The 27827-nt window shown below is 46.6% G+C and overlaps 1 protein-coding gene across 1 annotated transcript; it reads left to right on the plus strand.

Annotated features, from left to right (window-relative positions):
- The first annotated feature begins 1154 nt into the window (after positions 1 to 1154).
- Positions 1155 to 27827, plus strand: PABPC1 (poly(A) binding protein cytoplasmic 1). The gene is made up of 16 exons (XM_068237736.1): positions 1155 to 1546; positions 7221 to 7436; positions 10057 to 10250; positions 10323 to 10438; positions 11630 to 11769; positions 11917 to 12011; positions 15190 to 15327; positions 19179 to 19274; positions 19360 to 19629; positions 19706 to 19796; positions 21139 to 21252; positions 22181 to 22341; positions 23257 to 23341; positions 23425 to 23555; positions 23646 to 23745; positions 27193 to 27827. Exons 2-15 carry the CDS (start codon positions 7244 to 7246, stop codon positions 23736 to 23738), a joined length of 1917 nt encoding a protein of 638 aa, XP_068093837.1. The 5' UTR covers positions 1155 to 1546; positions 7221 to 7243; the 3' UTR covers positions 23739 to 23745; positions 27193 to 27827.

A 27827-nucleotide genomic window follows, 5' to 3' on the forward strand; every position in this document is an offset into this window, starting at 1 on the left:
GGGCTACCGTCCAGAATTTAGCGCAGCGGCAGCGGGCAGGGAATGACTTACTTCTTCCTGGTTCCAGGCGCTGGAGATCTGCGTGTCACCGGTATTCTCTGTCTCCAATGCCAATCACTGTACTTCTGCTGATCAGGAAGTACAGTGAGCGGCACTGGAGACTGACGTACGAGAGATAGCGGCGCGGGAGACTTGGGCGCAGGACGCATCCGGTATATGGCTGATCCTGCTGCCGCACAAGTCTCGGCTGTATTAAATACTATTCCCCCTCCAGGCCGCCATGGATAGTGGGGGAATGAAACAATTCGGCTTCCAGCAATTGCTGGAAGCCGAATTGTTTTAAAAGTAACTTTAGCGCCATCTTTTGACAGCGCTGAAGTTACTCCCCGTGCCTGCTACAGCCATAATTCCTATTCTGCGGCCAAATCTCCTGCGCTGGTTTCAGCGTGTTCGTGATTCTGGGCACCGGTAATCCCCCTTAAACTTGCCTATGTACATATACTGAGGTATTTAACGTTTTTATTTTATAGAGTAACAGGTTTGCAGTAGTCCCAGGGACAAGAAGAGAACAACACTTTCCCTGTGTGGATAGACAACAGTCACATCCTCCGTTAAAACTGTGAAATTCCAATTCAGTTACACATGTGCTGCACACGTGTTGCAAAGTCTGTCTTCCATTACACAGCAGAGAAACGGTCCAGCTGTTTCAAACTACATTTCCCAGCACGCTTTGCGCGTGACCAGCCACGTACGTACGCATAAGCACGCTGCTAACAGAACTCGCTGATTCCCCGGGATCTCTCCACTCCTCTCCCCTCCATTTTGCCCTACAGTCCATCTACAGAACCGACGTAACTTTGCAAAGAGTAGTATACAGTAATCAGGCCGTACAGACTCGCTAAACTGTATTTTTTCCTATTCATGTCGTCATCTCCACAAAATGGCCGCCGCATCACGTGCCAATTCCCCCGCCCTCCCCCCAGCTGGAAGGCGGGGCCTGCGACATCCACGACGAAGATGTGTCTTTAGCTCTCTCCCTCTCTCATCCCCGCCCACCCGAAGTCACGCGCCTGGAGGATTGGCCTTCCCCGCCTCGTCATCGTCGCGTTAGCACGCTGTGCGTGCGTGCGCTCGTATAAATAGGGAGCCTGCAGGCTCCGGCCTTTTCCCCTTCTACCCCGGCTGTTAGTGCTGTGTGTGAGTGTGTGCTCCGGAGCCTGGCCTCGGCACACATTTCTTAATTCATAAAAAAAACTAAAAAAATAAAAAAAAATCACAAAATCCCTCGAAAAACCCAGAAAAATCCCCTCCGCTCCTCTTCTCCTTGCCGCGCGCGACCTCTTATTTTATTTTGCGTTGATTTTAAAGCGAAGAAGCAGCAGAGACGTTTCCCGCCGCCCCTCCTCTGTCTCCCCTTCTGGTTTTTAACGCTCCGGCACAACCACCGTGTAAAACACAAAAGAAAAAAAAAAGCGGAATAAAGTAACGGAAAACGCCACGAAGAGGAACCTCCGGAACAACCCCGAACGCGACACTCCGACCGCAGGTGAGACCCGGGAGGCTGCTGGGGGAGGGGAGGCTGCTGGCTTGTGTGTGGGGAGGCTGCTGGGGGAGCGGGCAGGGGAGGCTGCGGTCCGCCTCGGTAAGTGGGGAGGCTGCTGGCCTGTAGGCGGGTGTTAGGGGGAGCTGGGAGGTTTCTGGACTGAGCGAAGGGCTGTAGGTAAGGGGTGTTCGCAGGTATGACGGGGATGCAGCTGTGGGGCGGCTGTTGGCCTATGGCAGGAGGCTGCTAGACTGAGTGGACGTGGGGAGCCTGCTGAGGAGGGCTGGAAGGCTGCAGTTATCATGGGAAACAGGGAGGCTGCTGCATGGGGGGAGGGGAGGGATACAGGCTGCTGGCCTATATGTGTGGGACGAGGCTGCTGGCCTGCATGTGTGAGGGTGCTGGCTCCTGGCTTGCATATGTGAGGTATGCTGGCCTGCATGTGAGGATGCAGGCTCCTGGCCTGCATGAGGGTGGGTTGATGGCTTGCATGTATGGGGGGGGGGGGGGGGGGTTGCTGGCTGTTGGCCTGCATGCGTGAGAGGGGTTGCAGGCTCCTGTATGCGTGAGGGGGGGTGCAGGCTGCTGGTCTGCATGAGGGGGGTGCAGGCTGCCGGCCGGCATGTGTGAGGGGGGGTGGGGGGTGCAGGCTGCTGGTCGGCATGTGTGAGGGGGGGGGAGAGGGGGGGGAAAGCGGCTGGCCTGCATGTGTGTGGGGGGGGGGGGGGTTGCAGAGCTGCTGGCCTGCATGTGTGGGGGGTTGCAGAGCTGCTGGCCTGCGTGTGTGTGTGGGGGGTTGCAGAGCTGCTGGCCTGCGTGTGTGTGTGGGGGGTTGCAGAGCTGCTGGCCTGCATGTGTGGGGGGGTTGCAGAGCTGCTGGCCTGCATGTGTGGGGGGGTTGCAGAGCTGCTGGCCTGCATGTGTGGGGGGGTTGCAGAGCTGCTGGCCTGCATGTGTGGGGGGGTTGCAGAGCTGCTGGCCTGCATGTGTGGGGGGGTTGCAGAGCTGCTGGCCTGCATGTGGGGGGGGGGGGTTGCAGAGCTGCTGGCCTGCATGTGTGTGTGGGGGGGGGGGTTGCAGAGCTGCTGGCCTGCATGGGGGGGGGGGGGGTTGCAGAGCTGCTGGCCTGCATGGGGGGGGGGTTGCAGAGCTGCTGGCCTGCATGGTGTGGGGGGTTGCAGAGCTGCTGGCCTGCATGGGGGGGGGGGTTGCAGAGCTGCTGGCCTGCATGTGTGTGGGGGGGTTGCAGAGCTGCTGGCCTGCATGTGTGGGGGGGGGGGGGGGTTGCAGAGCTGCTGGCCTGCATGTGTGGGGGGGGGGTTGCAGAGCTGCTGGCCTGCATGTGTGTGGCGGGGGGGGGGGGGGGTTGCAGAGCTGCTGGCCTGCATGTGTGTGGCGGGGGGGGGGGGGGGTTGCAGAGCTGCTGGCCTGCATGTGTGGGGGGGGGTTGCAGAGCTGCTGGCCTGCATGTGTGTGGGGGGGGGGGTTGCAGAGCTGCTGGCCTGCATGTGTGTGGGGGGGGTTGCAGAGCTGCTGGCCTGCATGTGTGGGGGGGGGTTGCAGAGCTGCTGGCCTGCATGTGTGGGGGGGTTGCAGAGCTGCTGGCCTGCATGTGTGGGGGGGGGGTTGCAGAGCTGCTGGCCTGCATGTGTGTGTGTGTGGGGGGGGTTGCAGAGCTGCTGGCCTGCATGTGTGGGGGGGTTGCAGAGCTGCTGGCCTGCATGTGTGGGGGGGTTGCAGAGCTGCTGGCCTGCATGTGTGGGGGGGGTTGCAGAGCTGCTGGCCTGCATGTGTGGGGGGTTGCAGAGCTGCTGGCCTGCATGTGTGGGGGGGGGGTTGCAGAGCTGCTGGCCTGCATGTGTGGGGGGGTTGCAGAGCTGCTGGCCTGCATGTGTGGGGGGGTTGCAGAGCTGCTGGCCTGCATGTGTGTGTGTGGGGGGGGTTGCAGAGCTGCTGGCCTGCATGTGTGGGGGGGTTGCAGAGCTGCTGGCCTGCATGTGTGTGTGTGTGTGTGTGGGGGGGGGGGGGTTGCAGAGCTGCTGGCCTGCATGTGAGTGAGGGGTATTTAGTCTGAGGGGAAATGGAGAAGTTGCAGTGCTGTAGTGGAGTTAAGGGAAGTAGGTAGTCTGCTGGTCTGCATGTGAGGGGAATACAAAAGTGTAGTCTGCTGGCCTGCAGCTGACCCAGGTGAAGTGGGTGGCTGCAGGTATGGGGGGATACTGCTAGACTTCAGCTGAGTGAGAAGCTGAAGTCTGCTGGGCTCAAGTCTACTTTGGGAGACACAGCAGAAAACCTCCTAGGCATATTCTGGAAACATGATTGGGTACATAACACCCCCTCTAACTGCCAGGTTTCAGCCAATCACGCTTTGTGCTGTAGAGGGGGCTGTAATGGTGTAACTGTTCCCTATGAAATGTACTGCTGGGTCCCCTAAAGTAGACTAGTGCTGACTGCAGGTGAGTGAGGGGAGACTGTTGGCCTGCAGGTGAGTGAGGGAAAGTAGGGAGGCTGTTGGGGGGGGGGGGGGGGGGGCTTGTGGGTTCATGGGAGCAGCATGGTTGGCCCCAATGTGCATCATTGGGGTTTTGGATATGCTATTCAAAAATGGTGCAGGTGCTATATTTCCCCACATGCAAATTGTTTCAGCTTATTTTAATATGCTGTCAATCTGCTCCTAAATGTGAGGAAAAGGCAGCAAATCAGCTGGGCCTTATAAATTAGATTTGATGAATTTTGAATCTATGGAAATTTGGATATCTACACACTATGCAATTTCTTATCAGATCACCAGTTGATCTGATGGAAAATTGTACTGTGTAGAAGGGGCTTTAGACTTTTTAACGCATCAGATTTGGTTAAAACAACCAACTTAACTAATCTTTTAAAACCAGGGGCTAACATGCTCATGTCTCAATGCTATGTTAATTGGGTGAAGCTGCTGTTAAAATATATTGATTGGCTGCAGGGAGAAAGCAGCCATATGTGGTATTTGCATGGCATTTCCATAGCTATGTACTGCTTTGTGCACTCTGTTCTACCTCTGACTGGAACCCCCAGTCAAAGAATTATATAAAAATTAAGGTGCAGATTATTTTGCTTTTGTATTATGTATCCTTTGAAGTGGACTTGAACTCAAAACTTCCTCTCTGCTGTGAAAACTTATCAACAGCATAATGAACTTTAAAGTGAATGGGAACCCGGTTTTAAATAAGTCAGATACTCGCCTAAGGAGAGGAAGGCTCTGGGTCCCATAGAGCGTCCTCTCTCGGTCCCCGCTGTTGTCCTTGCTCCCCGTTGCGGTATTTGACCGTTTCGGTCAAATACCCCTTTTTCTCGGCCGAAGGGAGGCTCCGGAAATGCTTTGGGAGCCCGAGTGCTCCCGAAGATGGGCCGCTCTACACTGCGCACACGCGTGTTGCCTGTCTTCGCTAGGACTCGGCTCCCGAAGACTTCTGACGTCCCAGCGGCGGGGGGTGTGAACTATGGAGCCAGCGTTGCACCGAGGGCACCAGGAGAGGATGGCTCATTAGGACCGAGCATTCCCTCTCCTTAGGTGAGTATCTGACTTTTTTTATTTACATAGGGGTTCCAATTAGCTTTAAAGAAACATTTTTGTTACAGCTGATACTAGTCCTGCAATAAATCTGCAGTCTACTTCCTGCTTTCATAGGAGCAGGCATATTAACATCCTGTTTACAAACAAACAACAAACAAACACAGAACATTTATATTGCGCTTTTCTCCTGGCGGACTCAAAGCGCCAGAGCTGCAGCCACTAGGACGCGCTCTATAGGCAGTAGCAGTGTTAAGGAGACTTGCCCAAGATCTCCTACTGAATAGGTGCAGGCTTACTGAACAGGCAGAGCCGAGATTTGAACCCAGGTCTCCTGTGTCAGAGGCAGAGCCCTTAACCATTACACTATCCAGCCACTGCATACAAATGAGCGCTCTGCTATGGCAGTCAGCTAAGGCATCAAATTACGACTTCAGTGTTCTCCCCAGGCTCTTTTAGCCAGGTGGTCCACCTGGCTAGTTTTGGTGAGCACCCGGCTGTCATCAGCTCACTTCATCCTATGCTGCAAGTAGAATTGTGCAGAGAAGCACTGGCCCTGCATTCTCTCATCTCGCCCTGCTACTTTTTCATGCCACCTGGCTGGGAAAAACTTCTGGGGGAGAACACTGGACTTGTGTTTAGTCACGATGATTGGGAATTAGGCTAAACCCTCTAAAGACACACAGGGTGCATTTCTCTGTTTTCTTCTGTCCTGTGCAAGAATTCAGGTCCACTTTAACTAGTATGAAAGGAAAGCTAGGTAGACCAGTTGGACAGGATACTAGCCTGCTTGGTGAGCATCTTGACCTGGAATCTGCTTCTCCATACTTCTGCTTAGTTTTCACCTCTTCCTATTTTTAGGAGGGCTGGAGTGTCCCTGGATACTGGTTTTGACTAACTTTGGTTACTGGAACTGAAGTTCAGAGAAGCATTTTTAGAACATCAGCCATAGTTTTCTAGAGTGGTGGGTAGAAGGCGCAGCTAGCTCAGGAGCTTAACAATGCAGTCTACCAATAACCAGTTTCTAAAATTGATTCAAAATTTGTTTTAAATTAGTTGAAAATTAGTCAGCTTGCGATTACTATCTATACAGCTCACTTCCTGTTAAACCTTGCTAGTGTTGCAAAAGACAGGAAGCAAGTGAGATTTCCCAAATGGGTACATTTTCTGCAGTTTGATAGGAACTACAGAATCTCCAGCCACTAAATTTTTACTCAAATTTATCACGAGCAGCCGACCTGGGCCACAAAAATAAAGCATGCAGTTGCATGACTGCCCATACACAGTCCCCTGTTTAGTGATCTGCATGCTACATAACTCTATCAAAGTGACTTGAGGTACTCAATACAGTTACAGATGGCAGAAAGTTGATCTACCTCAAGTCAGAATCTGATCAGAGAAGGATCAGACCAATTGAATCCTTCCACACACTGCACCTAGATTTTAAATGGATTTCAGCATAAAATCTAATCTATTGAACCGCAGCATTGCAATTCAATGCAATGGACCATCTATCTATTGCCACACCCAATCAATATCTCCTGTCCAGTACAATAGGATTTCTAGCAGCATCGACTAGTGATCTAATCTGCCAGCAATTGACATGGAAAATCAGTGTATGGGCACCTTTACTGTAATCAACTTACAAATGTCACATGTTATGCCTTTATAGTGTACATTATATAGCATTGACCTCTTCCGCAGTGCTGTAGAGTACATAGTCGTGGCTTTGTCCTGCAGAGGAGCTCACATTCAAATACTGACCAGTTCAGTGTCCCTAATGCAGTCTAAAGCCTCACACACTCTAGATGAAATATGGCTGCAGTCGCTGACCACTGCCTTGGCTGGGAATCAAGTGTGAGCACTAGAACATGGGTGTGCTATTCAGCCACTACATTTTCTGTATGTCCCACATTTATGTACTGTAAACTGAGGAACTAATTACCTCCATTAGTATTTCCTAACTGTTGATTTTAGCTATCTTGATGATGAATTTACACAGTCAACATATTCCATGGTGATGATGTGATTTTTGGTTTAACACATGCGGTTGTTTGTCACCCTTTTACTATATTTAGTTCTGTGGATAAATCATTTACTTACCTGTAATTTTTTGTTTTTCAGTTGCACACAAATAATTATTCATCATGAATCCCGGAGCTCCCAGCTATCCTATGGCTTCCCTGTACGTGGGAGATCTGCACCCTGATGTGACTGAAGCTATGTTATATGAGAAATTCAGCCCAGCTGGACCCATTTTGTCCATCAGGGTTTGCCGTGACATGATCACCCGTCGCTCCCTGGGTTATGCTTATGTTAATTTCCAGCAACCAGCTGATGGTAAGCAAAAGTTTTCAGTCTTTCGCTGATCTGTTAATTTGTAGCCTTAAACCTGTCAGCCATTCTGCACCATCGATTCAAGGTAGTGGGTTTTGGTAGAAAGGGATAAATGGCTGTCTGCTTAGATATTTTAATGCTGAAGGCTTGCCATGCACAGAATGAGGTGGAGTGTCACTTTGATGTCTTGCCTTTTGGAACCGTTAATTCAATGATAGAGCGGCACTAATTTAACTGGGATAGGAGTGCCCAAGCCTCAATGGATCCTCTTACCCTTGGATCCAAGCTGGATACAAAAAAGGGGGGATGGAGGCTGGCACATCCAAAATAAAAAAAGCTCTTTTATTGAAAAGTCATGTTAGAATCGGTGGCTGTATGGCCACAGATTTTAACATGACTTCAATAAGAGCTTTTTCTATTTTGGATGTGCCAGCCTCCATCTCCCCTTTTTGCCTTTTGGAACCTGCATTCCCAGAACATGATGTAATGTGTTCAAGGAGGAAGTAGTCTAACACTTTGTGTTGCACAATCGCGCAATGTTTACTTTTGAGCCTTGTCCGGATTGATTTCACCTTACCTTCTAAAATGAACATTGAAAAATCAAGCACTATTAAGCTGGCCATAGCCACTGGTCTTATTCAGTGGCCTTGATCACATCAGCTGGGCATCTATTGCTCACACATCAGGTCGGTCCACGATTTGAATTTTAGATTGCCAATCAAGTATGATTTGGACATTTTTCTGGCGGTTGGTTGGGGATATATGTATCGTGTTGCACTGCATTGCGATTATGCATGCAGTTCAATGCTTGATGGATTTCTGCTGAAAATGTTGGAATCTCTCTAGTAGGAATAGATCTCTACCTTCCTGTCCAGACGTGAAAAATCAGACATCCACAAACAAAACTTTTTCTCTGAACTGTTTGGCAATGTCTTTTATGCTGGGCATACACGGCTCGGTTTATATTATCAATCGAGCCGCTGATGGCTCGATTGATGATGATCAACCTGTCTGATACCCCGCCGGATCGATTCAGCACTCGATACCGGCGGGGAGAACAGTGGGAGCAAACTAAACGCAGTGCCCGCGGGGACGAGCAGGAATTGATCCGCGAGCGGTGACGCGCCGCCTTCGAGCCGCTGGCTCGATACCGGCGCATTCTCGAGCCGTGTATGCCCAGCATTAGTCCATGTTAAAGGGAAGGTTCAGGGACGCCTTGAAAAAAATAAAAATCCATATCCACTTACCTGGGGCTTCCTCCAGCCCGTGGCAGGCAGGAGGTGCCCTCGCCGCCGCTCCAGAGGCTCCCGGTCGTCTTCGGTGGCCGACCTGGCCAGGCCGGGTGCCAGGTCGGGCTCTTCTGCGCTCCAAGGACGGGCTCTTCTGCGTCCCACGCGTGCGCGCAGACGTCATCGGACGTCCGCCGGGCTGTACTGCGCAGGCGACCTGGCAGCCGGCCTGGTCGGGTCGGCCACCGAAGACGACCGGGAGCCTCTGGAGCGGCGGCGAGGGCACCTCCTGTCTGCCACGGGCTGGAGGAAGCCCCAGGTAAGTGGATATGGATTTTTATTTTTTCCAAGGCGTCCCTGAACCTTCCCTTTAAGGCCATAAAGCTCCAGTCTGACAACTGCATTTCCTTTTTAATGATACCAGTTGCCTGGAAGCCCTGCTGATCTATTTGGCAGCAGTGGTATCTGAATCGCATCAGAAACAAGCATTCTGGTAATCTTGTTTAACGCCTGTTCTGCTGCATGCTTGTTCAGGGTCAATGGCAAAAAGTATTAGAGGCAGAGGATCAGCAGGGCTGCCAGGCAACTGTTATTGCTTAAAAGAAAGTAAATATGGCAGCTTCCATATCCCTCTTCAGTTAAACCTCTAGCCGGCTGCGTCATGCCGAAGGGCGTGGCCGCGGCTGCAGCCCCAGGACCGCCTAACGCTGATCAGCGCAAGTCCTGGGGCTCTGTTTTGCAGACCATCGCGCGCAGACTGCGTGCGCATCTCTTGCTTGGTGAGCGCAGCTCCACCTTCAGAGACTTAGATGGCAAAACCGCTGTCTAATTACTGGTACAGAACTGCAATCTACAGCAGCGCTGTACTGGGGACAGTCATGTGATACGGCTGTCCCCTCCAGAGGCACAGGGGTGATCGGTTGTCATAGGCTGAAGCCTATGACTGATGATCACAGGGATTGGCTGGCGGGGGGAGGGAGGACTACATTAGTAAAAAAAAATTTTTTTTTTATTTTGTAATAAAAAAAATAATCTGGGGGGTGATCAGACCCCTTCAACAGTGAGCTCTATTGGTGGGAAGAAATGGGGGGGGCGGACGGAATCACTAGTGTGCTGTCGTGTGGCCCTGCAACTTGGCCTTAAAGCAGCAGTGGCCAATTTTTCAAAAAATTGTCTGGTCTTTACGGGGGTTTAATACTGCGGTTCTCAATTGGCTAAGCATACAAATGGGTCACACTTGGCAATGCTCATTGACCACCCAGCTTAGGACTTCATTGCACATGAATAAACAAATTTTCTGCGGAGATCACTGCTAATGGGATTGACAAAATGACTATTTGTAGCAAGAACAGAATGTTTTGGCGTAATCTTAATGTAAAAACTTTATTTTTCAGCCGAACGTGCCCTAGACACCATGAATTTTGACGTCATTAAAGGCAAGCCAGTAAGGATAATGTGGTCACAGCGTGATCCATCTCTGCGCAAAAGCGGAGTTGGCAATATCTTCATCAAGAACCTGGACAAATCTATTGACAACAAAGCATTGTACGACACCTTCTCTGCCTTCGGCAACATCCTGTCTTGCAAGGTTGGTGACCGACATGAAGTTGTGCCTTTGTTTCTGTTTCATATACAGGTACTGATTAATATTATTTTATAGGTGGTGTGTGATGAAAATGGGTCCAAAGGCTACGGCTTCGTCCACTTTGAAACACAGGAAGCTGCAGAAAGAGCCATTGACAAAATGAATGGCATGCTTCTAAACGACCGCAAAGTGTACGTATTAAGATAGTTCTGCGCATTTAAAAACAAAGCTACGTATAATTTAAGCATTTTTTAGAATTTCCTACTAGAACCATGAATTTTAAACATTGTTGCCAGCTCTCAAGCTTGGTTTTAAGTCAGTTGAGCAGAGTGTAAGTTATGTGCTTTAGTTTCAAGGACAGTTGTCTGCCAGAAATGATCTATCGAACCATCTTTCTGCCCAAAAAAATCTCATGGTGTACATAATGCTCACAATAGAGCATTGAGGGTTCTGCTGGAAATGTTTTTCATGCTGTGATAACTGCATGATCTTAATTGGGGTCCATTGTATTGGTGTAGCAGATATGACCCTGCAATATTTGTACAAGTAGTAAACAATGTGCAAGTTTTTTAATCCAGCAGTGAAGGTTAGTTGGCTGCCTCTGGCTTTTGCTTATTTGATATGGAAGTGTTTGCAGAGTGACTCAGATGTCAGCCTTCAGAACAGACTTTGGGCCTCTGAGGAATTAGTGAAGGGAGCGTTCCAATACACTGGAAAGGGTGACATCACTGGTCTGGTGTGTGTGTGTATATAGATGCTGCCTGAAGGCAAATGTCAAGATACCCGTACATGCGTTGATTTTTCCCATTCGAATTCTTGCAGATTAGATTAATCTGCTGATAATCTATTCCACAAAGAATGTATGATTGCAGTTTGATTTTTTTTGGTCAAAATCCATATCGATCACGGTAGAAAATGTAGGTTGATTGGGTTGGGGCAGAAGCAGCAGTCGATTGACAATGCTGCAGTTGGATCGATTTTTCAATAGATTGCTCGCTTAAAATCAAATTCATCCGCTATGTGGTAGGAATCTGTTCCTATCAGATGAATTGATTGGTTTGACGCATCAGATCGATAAGCAGCGCTGCATCCCTTGTACTCTATTGGCAGTGGCCCTTATTCAGTTAACTTTTTATCCAGTTTTCTCCTAGATGTTATTTTCACTCATCAATAAAATGCCCTTTAAGCCACCAGCAGGCAAGGAAACCTTTAGAATAAAGTGCTCCCTAAACGCTCAAAGCGCTCTAGTGAGTTACAGGCCTCAATGAGGGTCATTTTGATTGAGATGTTCTAAAAGCTGTTAGCCTAACAGGACTAGCTCTTTTTCATGTAGTAAAATAGAGTTCAGGATTTCTAAAGAAAATACAAACCTTTTTGTGCAGGTTTGTGGGACGATTCAAATCCCGTAAAGAAAGGGAAGCTGAACTTGGAGCAAGAGCAAAAGAGTTCACAAACGTATACATCAAAAACTTCGGTGAAGACATGGATGACGAACGGCTGAAGGAAATGTTTGGAAAATATGGTGAGTTATCCTAGAGTGGTTGCCATCTCCTGCAATGCTAGAACTGATGTGCACATCTATTTTAAACTGCACGGCATTTTTTATGTACATGACAGTAGTTGGCGCTTGGAGATGTTTCCAATGCTTAACTTTTTTTTATTTTTTCAGGACCTGCTCTTAGCGTTAAAGTCATGACTGATGATAGCGGAAAGTCAAAAGGATTTGGATTTGTCAGCTTTGAAAGACACGAAGATGCTCAGAAGGTAAATTTTGCGTGCCTAGCTTGTGGCTTATTTGAAGTACTCATTTGTATTGTCTTGGCCTCTGCTTGGTCATTAGAATATATTTAGATATGCAAAAGCTGAAAGGGCACACGTGTGTACTGCAGATAATTACAGCCATGCCCAGCAGCACCCTCAGTACTTATGACAAGTGAAAAATCACATCCTAAAATTATAAATCTGGACAGTTAACCTAACTTTTGTAATTAGGAAATTAGGCTTAAAGTGCAGCTAAAGGAAGAACTTCCTATGTGCTCTAAAAAAATTAACAGATTGAAAAGTTACAGAAAATGTCTTTATTACAATTTAAAGGACTTACGAGCCCAAAAGAGGAAAAAAATGTCTTTACCTTTGTGAATTTGTAACGCACGGAGGACGCCATCCGCACCCTCCGTGCAGCTCCGCCGGGTCCCTGCTGCTTTTGTCCCCCCCCCCCCCCCCCGGCCGGACCCCGACCCCACAGCCCGGGTCGGGCGCTCCTTCCTCCACAAATATGGCCGCCGGAGGAGGCCGCGGCTGAGCAGTCCGCACCGCCGCGAGTGCGGCTGCGCAGCTCTAGGTCCTCCCTCCTCGATCCACGCTACGTAGCGTGGAACGGGGAGGGAGGCCCTAGAGCTGCGCAGCCGCACTCGCGGCGGTGCGGACTGCGCAGCCGCGGCCTCCGGCGGCCATATTTGTGGAGGAAGGAGCGCCTGACCCGGGCTGTGGGGTCGGGGTCCGGCCGGGGGGGACAAAAGCAGCGGGGAACCGGCGGAGCTGCACGGAGGGCGCGGATGGCGACCTCCGTGCGTTACAAATTCACAAAGGTAAAGACATTTTTTTCCTCTTTTGGGCTCGTAAGTCCTTTAAGGAAAGCCTAAAAATCTAAAGTTTTTAACTTGGTCTTTCTTTGCAGAACACTGAAATAGTGGTTTAAATGTTTACTGAATGGGTACAGCTGCCTAGGCAGTGTTCCTGCAGTCTATTTACAGCAGCTTTTAGGCCTGGTGCACACCATGCAATTTACCGTCAGATAAATGGGTCTAAAGGCCCATACACATGTCAGATTTTTTTAAACGACGGGTCGTTTGGATCCGCCAGACGGATCGCTCAAAGCCAGTCTTATCAGCTGAACGACTGACTGTACACATGCCCGATTTTATGTCCGGACGACTGAACGACGGGACGTCCAAACGACCCGTCGGTTTAAAAAATCCGACTTGTGTATGGGCCTTAATAGACAATTTCCGACAGGTCCAATTTGATGGTTTTTCTGATCGATTTGCATAGGAGTCGAAATCCGATCGGACCTGTTGGAAATAAACTATCGACCCATCTGATGAGAAATCGCATGGTGTACCAGGCATTAAGAACGAACGAGACACTTCGATCTGGCTAAGTAGATCGAAGTGTTTAATTTCACATTAACCTCCTTGGCGGTATGAAAAATACCGCCAGGAGGGAGCGCAGCAGTTTTTTTTAAAAAAAAAAAAATTTTTTAATCATGTAGCGAGCCGAGGGCTCGCTACATGATAGCCGCTGCTGAGCGGCACCCCCCCGCCCGCTTCGATCGCCTTCGGCGATCTCCGATCAGGAAATCCCGTTCATAGAACGGGATTTCCTGGAGGGCTTCCCCCGTCGCCATGGCGACGGGGCGGGATGACGTCACCGACGTCACTGACGTCGGGACGTCATTGGGAGTCCCGGGCCACCCCTCGGCGCTGCCTGGCACTGATTGGCCAGGCAGCGCTGGGGTCTGGAGGGGGGGGGGGGCCCGCGCCGCAGCAGATAGCGGCGATCGGGCAGGGGCCGGCGGCGATCAGAGTGCTGGCGCAGCTAGCAAAGTGCTAGCTGCGTCCAGCAAAAAAAAAATTATGAAAATCGGCCCAGCAGGGCCTGAGCGGCACCCTCCGGCGGCTTACCCCGTGTCACACACGGGGTTACCGCCAAGGAGGTTAATTAAGTTCTTGTGAAATAAAACCTTTTCATTGTGTGGCGTGTAAAGGTAGCCATACATCTAGCGATTTGGCTGCACGATGGACAATTTGATTTGATCATTTTATAGAATCGAGTGTTCCAGAATTCCCAGTGGATGTGGTTGATTTCATGTGGAATCAACCGATTTAGTCGATCGAGCATGATGCAAGATATCGGTGAATCGCACACAAATCTGCTACTGATCACATGTCGTTCAATCGATTCTTGTATTCAGAGCATGGAGACGCATCGAGCAGATCGAATGTGAAGATAAATCGCAGAGGATATTTGTAGTGTGTGGGTCACTGGCCGACCAACTTTCGATCAACCATACTGAAGTCTATTCCCTAATAGTCTATTGCTTTGTCGAATGAATCAGAATTGCTAGATGTATGTCTACCCTAATTAAGCTAGGTACACTAAATTAACCTTGGTAATAGCGACCAAAGACCACATTGGTCAAGAATCTTGCGTGACTCAGCGTTGTTACAGCCGCCGACTTCTTAAAGCGGAATGAAACCCAGCATTGCTTCTTTGCCCTAAAAAATTTACAGCATATTATATACAATGGGCACTTTTTTTTTTATTTTTTTTTATACTAGAACAGCATTCAAAGGGTAATGCTGGGCATACACGGTACATTTTTGCCAATGTAATCGATTCCGTCTCGTCCCCGCAGGCGCCTGGATTGATTCCCGGTCGTCCCCGCAGGCGCTGCTCATCTTTTCGTTTTACCATTGTCCTGCCCGCAGTATCGAGCTGGGAATCGATCCGGCGGGTGATCGGACACGTCGGAAATTATCAATCGAGCCATCAGCGGCTCGATTACAACGTACCGTGTATTCCCAGCATTACACACAGTACTTGAGTTCAGTGCAGAGAAATCTAGACTCCTCGCATTTCTGCCTTCAATACATAAACAATTAAACCAGTTATAAATAAAGTGCAAAGTCAGCACTCAAAGCAAGAAACTGTACTTTTAGGAACGTATAATTTCTAGACTCCCCAACACTGCAGGGTGGCCTCTTAAGCACGTCCCAGTGGCTGCTGCTCTTGAGCGCTTTGAGTCTGACAGAAAAGCTCTATACATATGTTTGGATTATTAATGCATTGTAAGGAACTGCATTCATTTTTGTCACAATTCTGCCTATACATAAAGACAATTTATAAATGGGCTTGCTGGCTGCTTTTTTTTTTTTTTTAGGCCGTTGACGATATGAACGGTAAAGATATGAATGGGAAGTCGATTTATGTCGGACGAGCCCAGAAAAAAGTAGAACGGCAAACGGAGCTGAAACGGAAATTTGAACAAATGAAGCAAGACCGGATCACTCGGTATCAGGTATGTTTTCCTATAGTGGTTTTAGTAGGGTTTGTCAATTTGTACAGTGTGCAGACTTTTAATTCCTTTTATTACATACTCTTCATCGAATGGCCTACATCTAGAATTCCGAATCCCAATGTAAATCACAAGATATTTTGAAAGTTTTTAAAATTGTATAAATTACAGGTTCTGGCTTAAAGGATACCTTAAAGTGAATCCGTCTAACTGTTTAGAGTGGCACTATGGCCCAAGATGTAAATTGTGCCTACTACTTTCTCCCTTAAAGAAAACCGGAACTGAAAATAAAGTCAAAATAAGCATACACAAGTCATACTTGCCTCCTGTGTAGTCTACTCTTCAGTGTCTTTCTCCTGTCCCACGTTCTATTTGTTCGCTGTGATCAAGGGAATTTTCCGTCCTCCATTTTGAAAATGGCCAATACCCATAACAGCTTTCTGGTCAGCACACAGTTAAACTGTAACATCGCCCACTTGAGCCATAGGGAAACATGGACATTACCTGGTACATCAGTTTTCCTCTCAGCTATAACTGACAGCAACTGATATATTTCAGATCTGACAAAATATTGTCAGAACTGGAAGGGATTATTGTCAGAAGAAAATGGAGAGCTACTGAGAGGAACTGATGGCAAGGTAACTATGCAATGTTCATTTTGAAGTTACCTCATGTGTTTGTTTTAAATATTTTTACTCAGTACAGGTTCTCTTTAAGGTGCTTATTAATAATTTCTATATGGATTGTACAATCTTACCACTCCTATGTAATATGAGGGGCTACTGAAGTATCCATCCACAGGATATACACTTATTACCTTCTACTTCATAGTTCTAAGATTTTAGTTAAGATTGTATTATTGATGGGGTTTACCACTTGACGACCGCAGTGGTAAACCCCCCTCCCCAAAGACCAGACTCATGTTGGCATTGCTGGGCTGTGCAGGCTTTTCAGCCTCATGCACAGCCCAGCTTAGGTGCCCAGCAATCGGACTCACCTCTTTTTTGTCTCTAAGGGGACATGCCGCCGGAGGGGTCTGATCGCTGCAGGCTTTGTTCTTTTTTTTTTTTTTTTTTTTTTTTTTCAGGATGCCTCGGCGAGGCTCTCTTTCCCCGGCCCCCTCCCTCCCTCCTCCATGTAATTTGGAACAGGATGGTGATCCGTCCTGTTCCGCCTCTCATAGGCATCAGCCTATGAGAGGGCGCTCCCCGGCCAATCAGAGGCCGGGGATCAAAATAAACAAGTGTCAGCGCCAAGGCAAAAGGCGACCGCAGCCTAGAAGGACAATGTCCAAAAGTCCACACAAGCAATGAATATATAAAGTCAGCGCAGGTCTATAGTAATACAGCTTTCGTCATTTTCCTGTATACAGGATCTTCGAACAAAAGGTAAACAAGGCTTACCAGATTCCAACAACCCACATTATAAGGTTGTAAACGAGTTTGATAGATGGTCCGCAGAACTTTCAAATGGTGTCAATTCACCAGCGATGTTGTACACCAGAGATTCCTCGAATATAGTAGATATCCTGAGGTCGCAGAGACTCTCCAAAGGGGAGTCCAGTAGGATAATGACATGAAAGAGATATACGGCACATCTAAGTGTAAACCGTCTTTATTACAGAACAAGTAAAACAATTTAAAAACGAGGATAAAAACTCATACGGGGCCCGTGCACTGGGAACCCCGAAAAAGTAGCACGCATAAAATGGTCAATAGAAGACCTCATATAAAATGGTGCCACCTGCCAAGGTGACAGGCGGCACCATTTTATTTGAGGTCTTCTATTGACCATTTTATGCATGCTACTTTTTCGTGGTTCCCCTTGCACGGGCCCCATATGTGTTTTTTTATCCTTGTTTTTAAATTTTTTTTATTTATGTAATAAAGACGGTTTACACTTAGATGTGCCGTACATCTTTCATGTCACTATCCTACTGGACTTCCCTTTGGCGAGTCTCTGCGACCTCAGGATATCTACTATATTCTGGAGGAATCTGTGGTGTGCAACATCGCTAGTGAAATGACACCATTTGAAAGTTCTGCAGACAAGCTATCAAACTCGTTTACAACCTTATAATGTGGGTTGTTGAAATCCTGGTAAGCCTTGTTTGTTTACCTTTTTGTTCGAAGATCCTGTATACCAGAAAATGACGAAAGCTGTATTACTATAGACCTGCGCTGACTATATATTCAGAGGCCGGGGATCGCTGATCTCGTACAGCGCTGCGACCCCCAGCAGCGATGTATGCTTGTAAACAAAGGGGATTTCTTTCCCCTTATGTTTACAAGCAGCCTGCTAGCTGCGATCGGCGGCTAGCAGGCTATTCACAGAACTCCGTTCCGTGAAGCGGCAGGGAACGATCGCGCATGCGCGCGCGGCTGTTCCCTGGGAAACTGCAGCCTCAGGACTTGACGCCAGTTGCCGTTAGCCGGTCCTGGGGCTGCCGCCGAGGTCACACCCATCGGCGTGAGGCGGTCCTTAAGTAGTTAAGCTATACTCCCACTGGTCAGCTATCACTATATCACGGCATGTATCAGTGACTGTATTGGTCTTGATTTAGCTTCTTGTAGTAGTGTAACTATACAACAGTTGGCAATGGGCTATGTTCAAATTCAGTATGTCATCACTGTGAATTTAATTTAACATTATGACCTCCGCTTTAATTGTGTTTTTTTTTAAGTGGGATTGTCTGCCACAAAATCAAATTCCATTTATCCACTGCTGTTTAAAACAGAAACCTATTGGAATGCTTGCATAATGCATCTTGTCAGCCAGCCTGACTCCTTTCTGGTACATTTCCAGGGAGAGAAAAGCTAATCTCCCCTCCCACATTCCTGATCCTCACTGATTGGCTGAGGGCAGTTCAGTGTGACATGAGGCTGAGAAGGGAAATAGAATTCACCCCTCTGCAGAAGCTGCTGAAATATGATCTATGCTGTGCTCATGTGTTTACACAGAAAGCTAGCTATTACAGTGCAGTTTGTAGGAGAGAAAAAGAGAGAGGGTGAAAATTACATCAGGGTTGGCTTCAGAGGCAGAAAATATGGGAGAATGCCTGGAACAATTTTTTGATTCACTATATTAAATTCACTGAAATCAAAATCTGGACAGTAAAATAAATGTTGTCTGATCTGGGGTCTAAACCTGAAGGTCCTTTTTTGTGTTCACACCTCCATATAAATGGAGTGACTAAGACTGTGGCTGGAGAATGGTAATGTAGTTAGTCAACCTTCTAGATTATTGTAGTGGGCATCCCAAAAACAAATGGTCCACATTCACCTGTGTTCCTGTTGTGCTAGGTGCCTGCCCTACCTATTGGAGTGCACTCACTGAATCGTATTGCTTCTGCATTTCAACTCACTGCTCATACAATCTTATGGGTCTGTTCACGACTCTGCGCTGTAACAGATCGCATTATTCGAATGTGCTGCATTAGTAAAAACAACGCTTGCACTGTGCAACGCACAGTGTGAAGCCAGACTTATTGTATTCAAAACCATAGCTGCAGTCAGTCAGGCAGCTACTAGACAGGTAGTGTCTGCTCTTTAGTCCACATTAAGGAGACTTTATTTCATAGTTGGGTTTCCCACGTGATCGCAGCCGGGGGAGGAACTCCTTCCTAGTATGTTGAAAAATGGCTGGCCACAACCACTTTACATATCCAGAAAGCACTCATGGAGAGCCTGGCCTATATACAGCCGAGGTTCAATTAACTGTCTTACTGTGTAGCGTGGCAAAATGAAAGTAGCTTATTGTGCTATGACGTGGACAGAAGTGACCTAGGAAGGCCCACACTTAATATAATTGACAGTTGAATTTTAAGCACCTTTTCATACTTTTTCCTGTTTCAGGGTGTAAATCTTTATGTCAAAAACCTTGATGATGGCATAGACGATGAGAGATTAAGGAAGGAATTCTCCCCCTTCGGGACAATCACAAGTGCTAAGGTGAGTACTAGTGTGGTGAGCAGTGACGTAAATGGATTTACGCTTGGTCTGGTGGTTTTCTAATGAAACATGCTCGTTGCTGCAGGTGATGATGGAAGGAGGCAGAAGTAAAGGATTCGGGTTCGTTTGTTTCTCCTCTCCGGAAGAGGCCACCAAAGCTGTCACTGAAATGAACGGTCGCATCGTAGCAACTAAGCCGTTATACGTTGCTCTCGCTCAGCGCAAGGAGGAGCGCCAAGCCCATCTGACCAATCAGTACATGCAGAGGATGGCAAGCGTCAGAGCAGTGCCAAACCCTGTGATCAACCCATACCAGCCACCACCATCAAGCTACTTTATGGCTGCCCTTCCACCGGTAAGTGCCATCAAAACTTCAGCCAGTCTGAATGTAAAGGAATGAGATCATCTGCTAACCACTCTTCCTCTTACAGACCCAGAACCGTGCTGCCTATTATCCAGCTGGACAAATAGCACAGCTCCGACCAAACCCTCGCTGGACTGCACAAGGTGCCAGGCCACATCGTAAGTACAAGTACCTTTGTAATGGAACATTGAGGCCCCTGAGAGTCTGTTCTAGCAGGCATTGCTTGTAAAATGACAGTGAAAACAAAGTGAAGATAAACAACTGTATATATCCTACTTATAAAAATGACTTTAAGATATCCTTCTCAGTGAAGGACACAATAGCCCGATTGGGTTCGGGCTGGAGAAAAACTGGCTGTTGCATAGCCTAACCCTAACATAAACATTCAGGCAGAGAAAAAAAGCATCACAGCATGTCTTCTTGGCACTGGACATATAAATGTCTTCATGTTGCATGCCATTTAAAGAGAACCAGAGATGAAGCACCCTCTTGTATTTTACCTTATAAATCAGTGAGAACATGACAGTAAACGCCTAATCTGCTCTGTTTCATTGTTCTCTGTTTAATCTGACTTATCACCTCTGATAAGAATCCCCGACTGAGCACTCAGTCTAGCTTTGCTACGGAAAGATTATAGCTGAGTCGGTCTTCTCTGGTGTCTTTTCAATCCCAAGCCTGCCCCCTTGTGGCTCTGCTATAATGACTCGGCTATAATTATTCCCTGCAAAGCCAGACTGAATGCTCAGTCCAGGATTCTTATCACAGCTAACAGACACTTTTAGCTGTGAGGATAAAACAGAGAGCATGGTAAGTGTTTTCTCTAATGTTCTTAGAGGGTGCTTTATCTCTGATTCCCTTTAATTGGTATGCCATTAGTCATTTTAGTCGGTGTGCAACAAAAGTATTCTTTTTACTAGAAGAGGTCCAATGACCAACTGCTAGACACCCTTCCCTTACATTAGTGTCCCCTGGAAAAGGGTGTGTTTGGCCTATTAAGCAACAGCAACATCAGAAGGCACAAAAAGGCATTTAATGAAACCTAAATGGAAATTCCATTTTTGAAGATTTGTGAAACGCCCATCTATAACCACTTTATAACAAAAGGGAATAGGGGAGAGTCTGGCTCTGTAGCTTTGCCACTGGGCATCTCAAATTGCCGTATTTTACCATGGCAACCGTATGGTGTACAATTTGGGAGAACTGTTCCAAGGCTTTCTAGAGACTACTTCCTTGCTGTGTTTCACAACAGGACTGATCCAGTGAGTGAAGGCAAAATGCCACTCGTAGCTTCCAGTTGCTATCTAAACTGGCATTCCTATTTGCATTTAAAAAGGTGATCAATCAGAAAGTGTGCACATTAATCCTTGCAATTTTTAAAGTCCAAGAGCTTTCTGGATGGTACAGTTTGTATTTCCTTGACAAATGCTTGTAGACTTGGGTGTGAATGTGGTTAGTAACTAGCATAGAGATAATTTAAGAATATATTTCCCTTCTCTGCAGCCTTCCAGAACATGCCAGGTGCCATCCGCCCCGCAGCTCCACGGCCACCAACCTTCGGTGCAATGAGACCGACTTCATCTCAGGTCCCAAGAGTAGTGTCTGCGCAGAGAGTGGGTGAGTTCTTGGCACAGTTTTTTTAACCTGTGGTGGCTGAAATGCTGGTGTTACCAGCTGATAGGCGGACCTGTTTGAGTCAGACTTGGAGAATTAGATTGTTGGCGCAGTACACATTTTCCGTGCTTAGCAAGTGAAAAAGGAAAGCGATAAAACTAAAGTTTGGTGCAACTTGTTTTAGAGTACTTATTTGCTCTCAAGTGGCGGAAAACAGAATTTGGTCCAGTTTTGTCTTCAACAGAATGGCTTGGAGAGACTTCTTATAAACACAGCCGGTATAAATAATCCAACTTTTGAGTAAAGCTTTCAATAGTGGGAATGCCGGTTTCAGCAATCATTCAAAGCAAAGGGAAAAGCAGTATTAAGCTGTTGCAATAAGTGTGCCAAATTTAAATAGCCTGTCATGGAGTGCTCCTGTAAAATGCAGCATTTGACCAGAAAATCTTTTTGGCTTTTGGCTCCACCTTTGTAATTGCAGCCCTGTCTCATTCCAAACAAGACTGTTTGTCACATTACACACAGGCAGGCTGCTGTGCATCTCCAGCCCTCAGCCTGTAAAACTTCACTCCCCTATCCTCCTCCGGCTCTCTGAAATCTCTGGCTAGTAACCTTCTCCTGCCCAGACTGAGCTCCCATAAGCCCTTGCTACTAAGGTTCAAAGTGCCAAGGCACCCTGGAGAAGCTGTGGGTTAGGCTTGTTTAGTTTAGAGGGAATTAGAGTTAAAACAAAGTATTTGGCTTGAGGAATGCCCTATAAACTATATGAAAGGAACACAATTATGCAATGAGTAAAAGTTTATCTCGAATCCACTTTAAACTGAGCAAATGGGTTTTGTCATTTTCAACGTTGGGAAGCCGTTTCTCCAGGGTTAGGTAACTGGCTTTATGGAATTGTCTAATATTGTGTTATGTTTTTTTTCCTTTGTAGCAAATACCTCGACACAGACCATGGGTCCTCGTCCTGCGACTGCTGCGGCTGCTGCAGCTGCCAATTCCACTGTGCGTTCAGTCACTCAATACAAATATGCAGCTGGCGTGCGCAACCCTCAGCAGCATCTCAATACTCAACCACAAGTGGCTATGCAGCAGGTAGGTTACTATAAGTTTGTCTGCAGAATGTGTAAGCATTCTACAATGTGCAAATAGGCAATATCTTGCTTGCCTTAAGGTGTGTACACACGCAACACGCACTACTATAAGGAACAACTGGTCTGCCGGACAGGCGTTCCAGCGATAGTAGAACGTGTACAGTCTGTTGGCTCAACAGATCGTTCAGAAACAATGTTATCAGTCTGCCGACAGACTACACACGCTTTATCGCTGGAACTCCCGGCCAGCGGGAGGGTCTGACGGACCAGTCAATGTGTGTACGCACCTTTAAAGTGAACCTGAACTCAGATTTTTTTGTTCTAAAAGATAAGCAACTCCATAACTGCCTTGTACAGAAAAACATTTTTTTGTTACAGCTTATTGAACTCCTTCAGAGATGCTGCTGTGCAGTTACTTCCTGGTTTTCTGGGAGCACAGAAAGTGTTTAACTCTTATTTACGTACTAAAGTAGAATCTCATAGTAAACATCGATATAGTAAACTCAGGTCTCAGCAAATGCATCTGTATAAATACACTGACCATTCTGATATAGTAAACTACTTTTCCAGGTCTCTTAGAGCTTGCTATAAAGATTTTCACTGTAGCTCTCAACTGGACAGCTGGGAGCTCAAATTACACTAGCACATTACTTGCCAAGAAGGGAGAATTAGGATATTCTCTGTAGGGTGGATTTCTCTGTATGCCTTTGCTTCCGTGCAAGAGTTAAGGTCCGCTTTTAATACTTCTACAGCAGTGGCACTTGAAATAAACAGATAAAGCTCTCTAGTTGTCTGTTGTTCATTCAATAGTTTTTTTTTTCAAATAAGTTTTATTGAAATGTTTTCCGTATACCAACATACATACATTGGTAACAACAGTTCTTTCAATAGTTTACCGGGTGTGTTTTTCTTCCAGCCGGCTGTTCATGTACAGGGTCAAGAGCCTCTGACTGCCTCTATGCTCGCTGCTGCGCCTGCCCAGGAGCAGAAGCAAATGCTGGGTAAGATACCATCTCCCCTCTTCTGACACTTTGCAGGCTCGCTCATCAGAAGTGGTGTTGAACTGTGGCTTTATTCTGTTTAGGTGAGCGCCTCTTCCCATTGATCCAGGCTATGCACCCAACCTTGGCTGGCAAAATCACTGGAATGCTGCTAGAAATCGATAACTCAGAGCTGCTTCACATGCTGGAATCACCGGAGTCCCTGAGATCTAAAGTATGAACTCTGCCTTGTTACATTCATACATCATGTCATGTGACCGGGCGGTGCAGAAGCTGTAACTCACCTCATGCTTTATTTGTGCAGGTTGACGAAGCTGTTGCTGTGCTCCAAGCTCATCAGGCCAAGGAAGCTGCGCAGAAAGCTGTGGGCAATGCTACAGGAGTGGCTGCTATCTAAAATGCATGTAAGTAGATTGCTTTTTCCCCATCTGTTTACACAAAAAATCTAAAGCTTCGACTTTCAAAGAGGAACTACAAGGTTTGAACTTCATTCCAATCAGTAGCTAAAACTCCTTCCAATGAGAAATTTTCCTTTTCTCAAATAGATCAGCTTCTGTCTAGCCCCGCCTTTAATGGATAGTGGTCATAGGTGTTCTAGAACCAATCAGAAAAACCTGTGACCTCTTCTAAGGGGTGGGGCAACAGGCATAAGCAGAACAAATTGGGACACTCGATGAGTATAATTTAAAATTCATTGCACTAGTGGGTTACCCACCCTTTAAATTGGCAAAGCGCTTTTTGGAATTGTAGGCGATCCAAAAACACTGCCGAAATAGCCCTAGAGCAGGGGTCTCAAACTTGCGGCCCTCGATACAATATTTTGTGGCCCTCGCCGGCAAAAGCTTCCTTATAGTTCGCTTCAGTGCTCCCAAGTAATCCGCCACATCCCCGCCGCTAAACGAGGGCTGCAGAGCCCCCAAATTGCCCGGGGGGCAATCCGCCGGCATTTCCTGGAAGGGGCAGAGCTTTTAGCTCTGCTCCTCCTGACGTCAATCGCGGCGCATCGCCGCTATGCCCGCCCCTCTCTCTTCCTTCAGAGAGGGGCGGGGAGAGGCGGCGATGCGCTGCAATTGCCGTCAGGAGGGGCAGAGCTGAAAGCTCTGCCCCTTCCAGGAAATGCCGGCGGATTGCCCCCTGGGCGATTTGAGTTTGAGACCCCTGCCCTAGAGGGTCACAGCACTAAGGCTGCAAAGGAAGCAGTTGGCTTTTTTACCTTTGTGCAAACTTATGAACTGCATGAGGCGCTCAACTCTGCCAAGGGGTATGGCGTTAGGGGGAAATGTTTGCTTTAGATCATGTGTGCTTTAGAGGCAATGCAATGACTTACAGTAGAATGTAGTACATTCACAATGCCAAACTTATGTTCATTAGAAAGGTTTTCATATCAAACACCACCTATATTTAATAATCCGGGTTACTCGTGTGTAACGCTGCCCTCCCAGTGATGTTTACCCTAGGCGGTTTTGTTGTGAAGCCTTCTGCACTAGAGCAATCTGGGAGACCATTCTGCCGTGATGCTACTTGCCACCTGTGATAAGTGTTAGAATGTAGATCTGGAAGGAGAACGTTGGGTCCTACAGGAGAAAAGTACCTTTACAAATGTTGAAGCAATTTTAATTGCTCCATTCAGTACATTTCCTCTTTGTACAGGAAGGGACTAATTTTGCTACTGTGCAGCAAAACAGTAAGTTATAGTTATACCACAGTTTGGAACTTCTGCTTCCTGGTAGAACTTTTTACTGTAATAGTGCAAGAACTCTGCCAGGGTTCTCTTCATAAACTTAAGTCTCGCTACTAAATGTGGGTTTAATTCTTTTACCACCTCAGAGAAGTAATAGTGATTTTAACTTTTGGATCGCCTGGTTAGCATCCTTACTTTTTTACCGGATAAAAATAGTTGATTTAGTGCCTGACAGTTACACTTTTAGCCCAAAGCATTTTTATAACTCTCACCCTGATTGGTCCCCAGTGAAGTGGACTCCCGATTGGTGCAGTTAGCAGCAGTGAATGTGAAGTCATGGCTTGAGCTTGTAAAGCCAGTATAGTTAAATCTACACATTGTTGGGATTGAACATCCATAAGCACAATGTAGCTTTGGCCATGCATGGTCCTGAAGGGTGTGGAATTGAAGTCTACTGGAAGCAGTGAATTGTGCCCAGCTGCAGATTGCTTGCAATCTCATAACTTACAATAGGATTGGGTGTGCATGTTAATGCAAATTGGATCTAAAATATTACTTGGCAAAGTCACTGTTGCTGCACCCATGACTATGCTGCAAATACATTCCACACTTAAAGTGAACCAGAGACAAAGCACCCTCATGTATTTTACCATATAGATCACTGGGAACATTAGAGAAAACACCTACCCTGCTCTGTTTCATTTTTTTCACTGTTCAGCTTGCTTCTAATCAGCCCTGATAAAATTCCTGACTGAGCATTCAGTCTGGCTTTGCTATGACTCAGCTATGATTCCTGAGCAGAGCCAGAAGGGGGCAGGGTTGGGCTTGAGAAGACAGACTAGGCTATGATTCCTGAGCAAAGCCAGACTGAATGCTCAGTCAGGGATTTTTTTTATCAGGGCTGATAACATGCAGGCTGAGCAGTGAAGAATGAAACAGAGCAGGGTAGGTGTTTTCTCTAATGTTCCCACTGATATATATGGTAAAATACATGAGGGTGCTTCGTCTCTGGTTCACTTTACAGTGAAAAAGTGCCCCAATTGGGTACTTGGGAGGGGAAGCCTCTGGATCCTTGAGGCTTCCGTCCTCTTCAGCCTCTGGATCCACCGGCAATTTCTGACAAGCACTACACAGTAGAACTGGAACTCAAACAGACTTGGCCATTTCTGCCTGATCAGAAAGCTGCGCAGATTGTAAATATTGCTGCATGTGGTGTGTGTTGGTCGCTAATGAAGAGGACAGGGGAAGCCTCATTAGAACCCAGATGTTTGCCTCTCCCAAGGCAAGTTCTCGTCAGGGGCACTTCTCAGATTTCCTTTGAGACCCTGACAATTTTAGTTGGGTTGTATATTTGCTTTATACTAATGAAGGCTATTGTCACGAGTATAATAAACAGCTTCCAGTAGATGCCTACCCAGTATTCCTAAAAATATTTAAAAACAAGGAACACCAAGAGCCCCAATAGTGTAATATGTACTGGTAAATGGTTACTAGATAGAGTAAATATTAAAACTCACAAACCAGGGTTACCATTAGGCAACCACTGTAAAGGCAGGTGGGGAGATTTTCCTGACCCCACTCAGGAACAAGTCGCGATCTGTAGATGAGAAAAAAGGGGGGTCAATCCTCCACCCAGGGTGAACTCCATATTATGCAGGAGAACAGAGGCGCCAAAAGGATAAAAGGAAGCTAAATGAGCTTAAAAACCAAATTCAGAGGTGCCTGGCTCTTCTACTGACCACATATGCTATTGCTCCGTTGTTGTTGCCTGTTGAAGCTGGATCAGACCTGTGAAACGTGTTCCATATTTGGAGTTCATAAATAAAATATATTGACTGTCTTTACTACAGTCGTTGTGTGTCTACTTGTAGGAGGGAAGTCCACCACTACCTCCTCTATTTACCAAGAATTTGGTTTTTCAGCTCATTTAGCTTCCTTTTATCCTTTTGGTGCCTCTGTTCTCCTGCATCCTTAAAATATTTGTATCTGGAGTTGGTTTAGTGTTAAAAATAGTGGCTGCTTTGTCCATCTTGAAATATGAATAGAACTCCCAAATTCAGTATAACTGCCTTTACTGTAATAACCCTTCCTTTCTAGTGTAATGAATTTCCCTTTTTGTGTAGCTTCCCTAATGTTTGCATTGGTTAACCCTGCTTTGTTACTTTTCTAGGACAACATGAACTTCAAGTTTCCATCACTGAAGTTTAGTTTTATTTTGAAATCTTCAAGTACCATCGCCGAAAGTTACCATCTGGGATTTTAAAGCCAACATCATTGATCGGGTCATTTGTGTCTTCGACGATTCACTTATTCGGGGTCTTGAGAAAAACATTTGACACCACCTTCAGTTCCTTTTAATGGGGGTTATGGAAGAACTTCAAACAGTACTGTTGAAGTTCCCTTCATAGGAAGAAAAATCTATGAAAACAGCGTAAAATATTAAACCTTGTAAAAACACCGCAAAAATCTAATAAAAAAATCATAAAAAAGGAAAGGAAACTACCATGCTTACGTACGTAACAAATGCCAGGTCTGGCATACTGCTGCTAGTCCTAGATACTACACAAAAAAACAAAAAAAAATTGTAAAATATAAAATCAAATGTAATTGTTTTTTAGACCCGGGGAAAGGCATTTTGATCAGAGTACGGAAAGTTAAGCATTCCTTTCTTTGATTTTTGTAATTCTTTACTGTGGAAAAGCTCAGATTTCCACCACAGTTGGTATCGTGTGGGAAAGATAGCTGGGCACGAGACATAATTTGGATTATAAAATTCTTGCTTTAATAAAAATTAAAACCGTTCAA

Source organism: Hyperolius riggenbachi, chromosome 5 (genome assembly GCF_040937935.1).
Source record: "Hyperolius riggenbachi isolate aHypRig1 chromosome 5, aHypRig1.pri, whole genome shotgun sequence".
In the NCBI taxonomy this organism is placed as follows: domain Eukaryota; kingdom Metazoa; phylum Chordata; class Amphibia; order Anura; family Hyperoliidae; genus Hyperolius; species Hyperolius riggenbachi.